The sequence below is a fragment of the Bombina bombina genome, chromosome 9 (assembly GCF_027579735.1).
Source record: "Bombina bombina isolate aBomBom1 chromosome 9, aBomBom1.pri, whole genome shotgun sequence".
Taxonomy (NCBI): domain Eukaryota; kingdom Metazoa; phylum Chordata; class Amphibia; order Anura; family Bombinatoridae; genus Bombina; species Bombina bombina.
In genome coordinates, this window is record NC_069507.1 from 141,681,361 (window position 1) to 141,693,506 (window position 12,146).

The 12,146-nt window shown below is 38.3% G+C and overlaps 1 protein-coding gene across 1 annotated transcript in view; it reads right to left on the bottom strand.

Annotated features, from left to right (window-relative positions):
- IDE (insulin degrading enzyme) overlaps positions 1 to 12,146 on the bottom strand; it is a 352,051-nt gene that overhangs the window by 321,804 nt on the left and 18,101 nt on the right. Inside the window, exons 2-3 of the mRNA XM_053692939.1 lie at positions 4,609 to 4,793; positions 4,026 to 4,233 (exon numbers count right to left, since the gene is read on the bottom strand). Coding sequence (XP_053548914.1) covers positions 4,026 to 4,233; positions 4,609 to 4,793 — 393 coding nt within the window. The remainder of the gene's footprint in view (positions 1 to 4,025; positions 4,234 to 4,608; positions 4,794 to 12,146) is intronic.

Here is a 12,146-nt window from a genome sequence, read left to right on the forward strand (position 1 = left end):
TGTCCATTGCCGCTACCATTAAGCCGATCACCTCCATGCATTGAGCTACTGACGGGTGTTGAATGGAATGAAGGACACGGCATGCATTTTGAAGTTTTGTTAACCTGTCTTCTGTCAGGTAAATCTTCATTTCTACAGAATCTATAAGAGTCCCCAAGAATGGAACTCTTGTGAGAGGAAAAAGAGAACTCTTCTTTTCGTTCACTTTCCATCCATGCGACCTTAGAAATGCCAGAACTGACTCTGTATGAGACTTGGCAGTTTGAAAGCTTGAAGCTTGTATTAGAATGTCGTCTAGGTACGGAGCTACCGAAATCCCTCGCGGTCTTAGTACCGCCAAAAGGGCACCCAGAACCTTTGTGAAGATTCTTGGAGCCGTAGCCAATCCGAATGGAAGAGCTACAAACTGGTAGTGCCTGTCTAAGAAGGCAAACCTTAGATACCGGTGATGATCTTTGTGAATCGGTATGCGAAGGTAAGCATCTTTTAAATCCACTGTGGTCATGTACTGACCCTTTTGGATCATGGGTAAGATTGTCCGAATAGTTTCCATTTTGAACGATGGAACTCTTAGGAATTTGTTTAGAATCTTTAAATCTAAGATTGGCCTGAAAGTTCCCTCTTTTTTGGGAACCACAAACAGGTTTGAGTAGAACCCTTGTCCTTGTTCCGACCGCGGAACCGGATGGATCACTCCCATTAATAACAGATCTTGTACACAGCGTAGAAACGCTTCTTTCTTTATCTGGTTTGTTGACAACCTTGACAGATGAAATCTCCCTCTTGGGGGAGATAATTTGAAGTCTAGAAGGTATCCCTGAGATATGATCTCTAGCGCCCAGGGATCCTGAACATCTCTTGCCCAGGCCTGGGCGAAGAGAGAAAGTCTGCCCCCCACTAGATCCGGTCCCGGATCGGGGGCTCTCGGTTCATGCTGTCTTTGGGGCAGCAGCAGGTTTCCTGGCCTGCTTGCTCTTGTTCCAGGACTGGTTAGGCTTCCAGCCTTGCCTGTAACGAGCAACAGCTCCCTCCTGTTTTGGTGCAGTGGAGGTTGATGCTGCTCCTGTTTTGAAATTCCGAAAGGGACGAAAATTAGACTGTCTAGCCTTAGCTTTGGCTTTGTCTTGAGGTAGGGCGTGGCCCTTACCTCCTGTAATGTCAGCGATAATTTCTTTCAAACCGGGCCCAAATAAAGACTGCCCCTTGAAAGGTATATTAAGTAATTTGGACTTAGAAGTAACATCAGCTGACCAGGATTTTAGCCACAGCGCCCTACGTGCCTGTATGGTGAATCCTGAGTTCTTAGCCGTAAGTTTGGTTAAATGTACTACGGCCTCCGAAATGAATGAATTAGCTAGTTTAAGGACTCTAAGCCTGTCCGTAATGTCGTCTAGCGTAGATGAACTAAGGTTCTCTTCCAGAGACTCAATCCAAAATGCTGCCGCAGCCGTAATCGGCGCGATACATGCAAGGGGTTGCAATATAAAACCTTGTTGAACAAACATTTTCTTAAGGTAACCCTCTAATTTTTTATCCATTGGATCTGAAAAAGCACAGCTATCCTCCACCGGGATAGTGGTACGCTTAGCTAAAGTAGAAACTGCTCCCTCCACCTTAGGGACCGTTTGCCATAAGTCCCGAGTGGTGGTGTCTATTGGAAACATCTTTCTAAATATTGGAGGGGGTGAGAACGGCACACCGGGTCTATCCCACTCCTTAGTAACAATTTCAGTTAGTCTCTTAGGTATAGGAAAAACGTCAGTACTCGCCGGTACCGCAAAGTATTTATCCAACCTACACAGTTTCTCTGGTATTGCAACGGTGTTACAATCATTGAGAGCTGCTAAGACCTCCCCTAGTAATACACGGAGGTTCTCCAATTTAAATTTAAAATATCTGAATCCAATCTGTTTGGATCAGAACCGTCACCTACAGAATGAAGCTCTCCGTCCTCATGCTCTGCAAGCTGTGACGCAGTATCAGACATGGCCCTAGTATTGTCAGCGCACTCTGTTCTCACCCCAGAGTGATCACGCTTGCCTCTTAGTTCTGGTAATTTAGACAAAACTTCAGTCATAACAGTAGCCATATCTTGTAATGTTATCTGTAATGGCCGCCCAGATGTACTAGGCGCCATAATATCACGCACCTCCCGGGCGGGAGATGCAGGTACTGCCGCGTGAGGCGAGTTAGTCGGCATAACTCTCCCCTCGCTGTTTGGTGAAGTTTGTTCAAATTGTACAGATTGACTTTTATTTAAAGTAGCATCAATACAGTTAGTACATAAATTTCTATTGGGCTCCACCTTGGCATTGGAACAAATGACACAGATATCTTCCTCTGAGTCAGACATGTTTAACACACTAGCAATAAACTTGCAACTTGGTTATAATCTTTTTTAGCAAAAACGTACTGTGCCTCAAAGAGGTACTAAACGATTAAATGACAGTTGAAATAATGAACTGAAAAATAGTTATAGCATCAAACTTTAAACAACACAACTTTTAGCAAAGGTTTGTTCCCATTAGAAAAATAACAATAATTAAATTTGACATAAAAATTACAGAGCAACGTTTTTATTCACAGTCAATATAAAATTCTCACAGCTCTGCTGAGAGAATCTACCTCCCTCTAAAGAAGTTTGAAGACCCCTGAGATCTGTCAGAGATGAACCGGATCATGCAGGAAATATAAGAGTAACTGACTGGAATTTTTTGATGCGTAGCAAAGAGCGCCAAAAACGGCCCCTCCCCCTCACACACAGCAGTGAAGAGAAACGAAACTGTCATAATTAACACCAAACAACTGCCAAGTGGAAAATAATGCCCAAATATTTATTCACTCAGTACCTCAGAAATGTAAACGATTCTACATTCCAGCAAAAACGTTTAACATGATAAATACTTATTAAAAAGATTAGTGACTTTTAACAGAGTAGTTCCGGTGAAATACCATCCCCAGAATACTGAAGTGTATACATACATGTCATTATAACGGTATGGCAGGATTTTCTCATCAATTCCATTCAGAAAATAAAAACTGCTACATACCTCAATGCAGATTCATCTGCCCGCTGTCCCCTGATCTGAAGCTTTTACCTCCCTCAGATGGCCGAGAACAGCAATATGATCTTAACTACTCCGGTTAAAATCATAGTAAAAAACTCTGGTAGATTCTTCCTCAAACTCTGCCAGAGAAGTAATAACACGCTCCGGTGCTATTGTAAAATAACAAACTTTTGATTGAAGTCATAAAAACTAAGTATAATCACCATAGTCCTCTCACACATCCTATCTAGTCGTTGGGTGCAAGAGAATGACTGGGACTGACGTAGAGGGGAGGAGCTATATGCAGCTCTGCTGGGTGAATCCTCTTGCATTTCCTGTTGGGGAGGAGTTATATCCCAGAAGTAATGATGACCCGTGGACTGATCACACATAACAGAAGAAATTGGGTTTCATGTCCCTTTAATAGGCCACCCTTCAGCTGATTATTTCACCTGTGATCTAGTTAAGATATAATGAATATCTGGCTTGTTAAGAGTTCTGAGGATTGGAGTTGGGAAACTGCTTTAAAGGGACACTGAACCCAATTTTTTTCTTTTGCGATTCAGATAGAGCAGGCAATTTTAAGCAACTTTCTAATTTACTTCTATTATCAAATTTTCTTCATTCTCTTGGTATGTTTATTTGAAAAGCAAGAATGTAAGTTTAGATGCCGGCCCATTTTTGGTTAACAACCTGGGTTGTCCTTGCCGATTGGACAGCACCAATAAACAAGTGCTGTCTATGGTCCTGAACCAACAATTTGCTGGCTCCTTAGCATAGATGCCTTCTTTTTCAAATAAATATAGCAAGAGAATGAAGAAAAATTGATAATAGGAGTAAATTAGAAAGTTGCATGTTCTATCTGAATCACAAAAGAAAACATTTGGGTTCAGTGTCCCTTTAAATTAGCCACAATATCCATCTGTGACTCTCTCACAATGCTTTATTAGGAGATACTGCTTTAAAACTTGATGTTACCTGTCCAATGCCCCCTCCAGGTGCTCATGGGACACATCAAAGTAGAAATTGGTGTGTTCTCCACTTGTAAATGCATTGGAGCTCCCAGCATGCTCACTCAGAAACTTGCTGTACTCATTCTCCTTAGGGTATTTCTCTGTCCCCAAGAACAACATGTGCTCACAGAAGTGTGCTAGACCAGCAATATTTAGGGGATCGGACATTGATCCTAAGAAGTAAAACAAAAGTACAAGAGTTGAACAAGTCTCCTATTCTCACGTTGATTATAGAAAGGTGATACATTCAGTAAAGATAAGCTGATAGTCATTTATAACAAATCTATATAAATGAACTAGAAAGTACATTTTGTTATAGGGTAAATGTCTTGTAATTAAAAAATGTTCACTGCCCATTTAATGCCTCTAATTCTTCAGGAAAATAATTAGCAATGACATTCTAAATAAAAATGCAAAAAGTATGTATTTATAAAAGAGAGAGTCTCTTAATGATTACTGTAGTAAAATGTATTTTGTACAAATCTATCAAGCTAATGGCCAAATGCATTTGTCTTTGATATTTCTGTAATCTAGAATACAAACCATACCAATATGAACATCCAGAGCTGCAGATGACTTATCAGTTGTTGGGTCAGTTATAAGAATTGCTTTGATTCCATTTGTTAGTTCAAGACCACGATATTCTCGCTTGTCTTCTGGAGATTTGATAATGTCATTTACAATTCGCTTCACCTCTACCGAATTCATCTTGCTGTAAGTGTTTATCTGAAACCTGCAAGAGTGAAACACATAAAAACACATACATATAAATTACAAAATGTAAATAAAAATTGTATAACATATTCAACTTCTATATATATATATAGAAAAAATGAAGCAAAATAAATAATAGAAGTTAATTGTAATGTTGTTTAAATTTGTTTTCTCTACCTGAATCAAGAAAGAAAATTGTTGGGTTTAGTTTCCCTTTAAGTAACATTTAAGGTAGACTGCAACAATAAGATTGTATATTTACCAAAACAACAAACAAGATGAGACGTAGAATACAGGGCGAGTACTTAACCCCTTCAATGTGCATGACAAATCGTTCTCATGCACATCGCTACCTGTAGGCGCATGACGACCCTTTCTAGTCATGAATGGGAATTGCAGATCAAACACTGTTTACAGCAATCCCCCTCACTACAGGCCGGGGATCGTTGGTGACCTAGAGAGCGGCACTCCCAGGCCAGTATGTGGTAAAGTTACAAAGGGGACAGAACGGAGTAAGCTTAGTGTAGCTGCATGGGACCTGGATGGGGGAGGTTCTTCAATCTTCTTGATCTCAGCTCCCATAGCAGCTACAAACCTCCAAGACCCCCATTTGAAAAAGAATAGCCTGGTCTTGAACCAGTACCACACAACGGATCATGTAAAAATAAAGTAGAAAAAACACATGGGGATTTGCTTGGGAATGGCTCATTTAAAAAAAAATCTGGTATGTGTAGAGACCCCTAATAAAGTTTATTTTCTAGTAGAAAAGTCCCTCTCTCAAAAAGATATGACTTTTGTCTGTATAGGCAGGTGATCACTGTGGTACCTTGCAAGAAAAAAAGTGCTTTTATTTCTGTACTGAACAATGGGGCCTCTATAATCTATTACCCCAAAGGTTCGTATGGGCCCCGATTTAACATGTGGCTGCCCATGATGACAATTAGTAAGGTGATCAAAGTAACAGCAGTGGTCACTTGTATTATTTATTAAAATCTAAGAAACAATTATACTTTTTTTTTTACAATTTTTGCCGCAGCTCTCTCACATACCATGAGTTATAAAATGTAATAATGGTATATTGTGAATCTGCTGGGCCTGCTGAAAAGAAAAACCAATATACAACAATATAATAACTTTACAATTTACTTCTGTTATCAAATTTACTCATGATTAAGATAAAGAATACCATTTTAAACAACATTCCAATTTACTTCTATTATATAATTTGCTTCATTATTTAGATATCCTTTGTTTAAGAAATAGCAATGCACATGGGTGAGCCAATCACACAAGGCCTCTAAGCGCAGCTACCAATCAGAAGCTACTAAGCCTATCTAGATATGCTTTTCAGCAAAGGATATCAAGAGAATGAAGCAAATTAGATATTATAAGTAAATTAGAAAGCTGTTTAAAATTGCACTCTCTTTCTAAATCATGAAAGAAAAAATTTGGGTTTCATGTCCCTTTAAGTAGCAGCAATACACTAATGGGAGCTAGCTAAACATATCTGATGAGCCAATGACAAGAGGCATATATGTGAAGTAGTGCATTGCTGACCCCCAGATCTACCTAGGTATGCTTTTCAGCAAAGGATTTCAAGAGATGAAAGTTAGACTATAGAAGTGAATTGGAAAGTTGTTTAAAATTGCATGCTTTATATGAATCATGAAAGATAAATTTTAACTTTAAAATAAAGGATGTAGAGAAGGGTTTAGGACCCAGCTTCCACGATAAATTATAATCTGAGTTCAAGTTTAGAAAGACCATAAGAGAGTAATAATCTTTCAGTGCTAAACAAGTCAACTTTTTACTTTCACATTTGTGTTGGCAATGTAATATGAACTTTAAATAAAATATCACTAAAACAAGACTTGAAAAATGTCAGGCGCCAAGTTACTATGGGAACAAAAAATTGCAAGCTAGAACCTGGCTAACTTCCCAAAGCAGCCTAACTCTAATACAGGAGACAGCTAGGAGTGTACATCATGGGGCCAATTTATCAAAGGTCTTGTGGACCTGATCTTGCAGTGCGGATCAGGTCCACAAGACCTCACTGAATGCGGAGAGCAATACGCTGTCCGTATTCAGCATTGCACCAACAGCTCACAAGAGCTGCTGGTGCAACGCCGCCCCCTGCTGACTCGTGGCCAATCAGCCGCCAGCAGGGAGGTGTCAATCAACCCGATCGTATTCGATCGGGTTGAATTGTGCCGATTCATGTCCGCCTGCTCAGAGCAGGCGGACAGGGTTATGGAGCAGCAGTCTTTAGACCGCTGCTTTATAACTGCTGTTTCTGGCGAGTCTGAAGACTCACCAGAAACACAGGCCCACAAGCTCCGTTCGGAGCTTGATAAATGGGCCCCCATGTGACAGATACGTTCTTTTTTCAGAGCTGCAGCGTAGGAACCACCAAATTCCCTCAAATCCCTAAGAGAATGACCATGGGTCAGCAGAAGAGGCAGCTGGTGTAGAAGCATGGTTATGCCACAAGTTAGCTCAGAGGGAATTGCTTACTAGACTTGTTCAATGCCGAATGCGTAAGTAGGCGGGTTTTCGTGATGTTCAGATCTTTTCTGGGTTGATTTTTTTTCTTGTTAAATGAAGGACACTAAAAATCTGTATTTGCACGGATTTTAGTGTGCTTCACTTTCACAAGAAAACATTTGGCTGCGAAAAGATCCAATCATAGCGAAAGTCAGCCAACTATCGCAATCGGCATTGAACGAAAATGCAGAATGCACAAGTCTATTGCTTACTACAGCAGTGTGACAGCAATCCCTGCAAAGATAATGAACAGGTAGGAGGAGTGGAGAACCAGGACTAACTGTTGTATTGGGCAACCTGGATCGTGTCCAATGGCCTGATGATAAAAGATTCTCCTTCTCTTGGAGAGAAATGACAGTGCAGACTTCACAACTCACTGAATGCTTTAAAAAAAAAGGCAGAACCTGGAAGTCCCAGAGAGATGAGAAATGCCTCCCATAAAGCTCCCCACTCACCGCTCAGATGAGATGATCTAAAATGATCTTCTAACACTGCAAGATCTTTTACAAGATTCTAGACAGACACATTTCCCTATACTTCTCTAAGGAGTGTTCTCTGCATTTCTGTATGTGAAGGAGAGACAAGCCCAGTGCAATATAGCACTCCATGACATGAGTTTTATTACACTTGCACTTCAGATTGGATCCTGTCAGTATTATTACATTTAATCTTTGCTCTTTCTATTTTGTATTTTAATGCATTTAAATACAGCAGTAATTTTAATAATTATGATTTGGAAGTTTCTGTGTTTAAACACATTAGGATCATACTTTGTATATTTCTGTGTATCTTTTATAAATTACAACGCACTTTGTAGTTGCTGATAGCTTCAGAAAGGGGGAAAGGGAAATTTCCCGGGCTGAACAGGGGTTTCTGATAGAATTATGTAAGCATTGTACACAAGTTGTTCTCACTGAATTATTTCACCAGCTTTAAAGGGACAGTCTACACCAAAATTTATATTTTTTAAAAGATAGATAATCCCTTTATTGCCCATTCCCCAGTTTTGCATAACTAACACGGTTATATTAATATACTTTTTACCTCTGTGATTACCTTGTATCTAAGCCTCTGCAGACTGCCCCCTTATTTCAGTGCTTTTGACAAACATGCAGTTTAGCCAATCAGTGCAGACTCCTAAATAACTCCACAGGAGTGAGCACACTGCTATCTATATGAAACACATGAACTAGTACTGTCTAACTGTGAAAAACTTTTAAAATGCTCTGAGCTAAGAGGCGGTTTTCAACGGTTTAGAAATCAGTTTGAGTCTACCTAGGTTTAGCGTTTCAAAAATATCACCAAGGGAACAAGGTCAATTAAATGATAAAAGTCAATTGGAAAGTTGTTTAAAAATTGTATGCCCTATCTGAATCATGAACGTTTAATTTTGACTAGACTGTTCCTTTAAGCAGAAAGGTAATATATACTAAACTAGAGGGGAAAAAAACCAAGTTAAATTGTATTGAAAACATTTCACTTTAATTTGTATTTGCTGCAAACATAGTTTTTCATCAGTCCCATGTGTTCTCCTTTTAAATTCCCTCTCCCTGTGGAATTCCCAGAGAGATTATTTACTTCCTAAGGAATTCTTATAGAATTCAGGGAGTGCAGCTCCAGTGAAGTCTGCACTTTAATTACTGTTCAAACTACAGAATCTTTGATCGTCAGGCACATATAATGTTATGAAGCTCTCTTGGAAACTGAAGCTGTCAATTTTATTTTAAACAGAACAAAGTCCATTGTAATTTGTAAAAGATACCCATAAATATACAAAGTATGATCCTAATTTGTGTATAAGACTTAGTGACTAAGTCGAAGGGGGCGCTAATGGTAACCCAAAACATGGAATGTATCAAAAGATAGTATAATGAAAATATTGCAAAGTGTATCAGTCCAGCTGCAAATTGGATTTTAGTTTACTAGGGCTGCTCCTCTTAATATCTGTGGGAGCCTCAGACAGATAACTGGAAACATAAAAACACAAAAAGGGAGGCTTTTAAATTCACCAGAAAGAACAACCTAGTTCAGTGAGCTGGTGACTGACATCCAGCCTGCCTTACATGCTAGGGATAGACCGATATTGTTTTTTCAGGGCCGATACCAATACTGATTTTTGACCGCCTTTCAGGCCGATAACCCGATAACAGGGGCCGATATTCTGTACATTTAAAGTTTTGAAAAATCAACACAATTTCTACACAAATCTGGTATAAACTGAACATTCTTATTAAAATTTTAAACATTAAAAGTAAACAACTGGGAAAAATAAAGTGCTTGAAAATTAACTTATTAAATTGCTTCACAAAACATAGAAAAATTGCATAAATCCCTTTTACACTGCACACTGATAAAAAATTAAATTTAAGTAACTACTGCAAAGCTAGACACTACACAATTCCTTCAGTACTCCCAGTTAAGTAGAAAAACATAGTGCAGAAAGCATAACATTTCAGCATGTTCTCCTGTTAAACGGCTTTTTTTTTTCATAGATTACTTCACTAAAAACACGCTCACTTGGTACACTTTACAAATAATGGTTAAAAGTAAAAGTAAAAAAAATAATACACATACACTTGACAGAGAAAGAGAGGACATGCTGGAATATCAGTGCTAGATTTATTTGCTTTAATTTTTTAATATACTCATATTTACTGGATTGCAAATACCTTCCCTGGTACTGAGGAGTGTACTATAAGTTTAGTTATGTCACTTATGGGCAGTTTTATACATGTGTAACAGCGCCACCTAATGGTCAGAGCATTGTTACCCACTGCTAGAGAATATTGATACCAGTCTCCTATACTGCATAGCTTTCTACTCAAGGTTGATAGAAAAATGATAGTTCAGGCACATCAATTAAATGTCTACAACAACATGTAGACATTTAATTAATGTGCCTGAACTATCATTTTTTTTAAATGTTTTTTTTCTATGCTCATGAAAGGGGAAAATAAAATATTTAAAGGGACAGTCTACCATAGAATTGCTATTGTTTTAAAAGATAGATAATCCCTTTATTAACCAACAGTTATATTAATATACTTTTTACCTCTGATTACCTTGTATCTAGGAACCTTCTTCCAGCCCCCTGATCACATGACTGTGACTGTTTATTATCTAGTGTCTTAAATTTAGCATTGTTTTGTGCTAAATCTTAAAGGGACAGTATACTGTAAAATAGTTTTTCCCTTAATGGGTTTACAATTGCTTTTTTTACCAACTGCAGAGTAAAAATGTATGAAAATTAGCTTTTTAAGGTCTATTTCTGTATATTAAAGCTCTGATTTTGTGTTTTGAAGTCACAGCCTAATAAAATAGGTTGAGCTTGTAGGTATAATCAGATCTCATTACTGTATCACATTGTGCACATATACCTGCTTCTTTATCTTATATCTGTCCTTAAAACAATCACCAATACTTTGAGAGAACAATGGAAAATCCACATTTTATTACCTTATCTCTGCTTTATCACACTGGGAGTGTAATTTCTTCTGCTGGCTGTGTTTACAAAGCTTATCTATAGCTGGTACGCGCGGCCACAAACTATCAGAATAGGTGGGGATACCACATGCTAAATCAACAATTTCAAATGCCAATATAAGGGTAAAGGAGCTACTTGTAAACAATTTAATACACTCCAGCAGGTAAAGTGGATCATTGGGAACAAATTAAAGGGGAGAAAATTTTTGAGTAAACTGTCCCTTTAAATGACCCCCTGTGCCTGAACACAGTGTTATCTATATGGCCCATGTGTACTTTCTGTCTCTTTGTGTTGAAGAGAGATTTAAAAAGCATGTGATAAGAGGCAGCCCTCAAAGGCTTAGAAATTAGCATATGAGCCTACCTAGGTTTAGTTTAAACTAAGAATACCAATAGAAAAAGAAAATTTGATGATAAAAGTAAATTGGAAAGTTGATTAAAATGTCCTATCTGAATAATGGAAGTTTAATTTATACTAGACTGTCCCTTTAAATTTAAAAAAAATCATCAAATATAGCAGCTTTAGTGAAATGTTTTGCAAATGTGTAAAATTTATCAGAATGCCACAAATAATGTTCTATTTGTGATAGCAATCAGCAAGTTGGTTGATTTAATGTATTGCTGACCCCTATGAGCAAATCAAAAGTAATTTCGCTCTGTGTACTTCAGGCAAACTATGTAGCTTTAAGTGCCACTTAAAGATCCCATTTTCCATTTCACAAATCATATAATGTTTGTTTATGCAAGTCCATCTACAGGCCTGCCATTGGTGGTATGGTAGTTGGTAACTGAGCTCCCAGGAACACCTAGACTTGGACTCTTTTAACAGTGCTATGTATTATTAGATGCTATGCTATGTCCAGCTTATATGTGCTATAGATGATTTGTGTGATGATTTGTGTCACTTAAAATTACATCATTTTCCTGAAGTACACAGAGCTAAATTTCTTTTGATTTGCTCTATATCAGTAAGTTTCTGGCTGATACCAATATATCAGAAATTCCAAATATTGGCCGCTCTGATATATCGGTCTATCCCTATTACATGCCCTATTGTTTTGGTAGTCCCACCCTGATTGACAGTTACCCATTTGGGATATTACATTTCTCCTATTGAATATACAGTTTACACTATGAGGCGCCCTTTTGTGTTGTTTCCAATTACCCCAATTTGTTAAAGCTACACAGAAACCGGGAGACAAGCCAGATTTCACGCACGGCTATTGGATAAGAGGTGAAAACGTCACCTCTCAAGCAAAACAATGTTCTGCTGTGGGCTGCCACAGCAGCTCAGTGCAGCAACGCCTGAAACAAATAAAGGAGCCTTCAGCTTGAAGTATTTTAT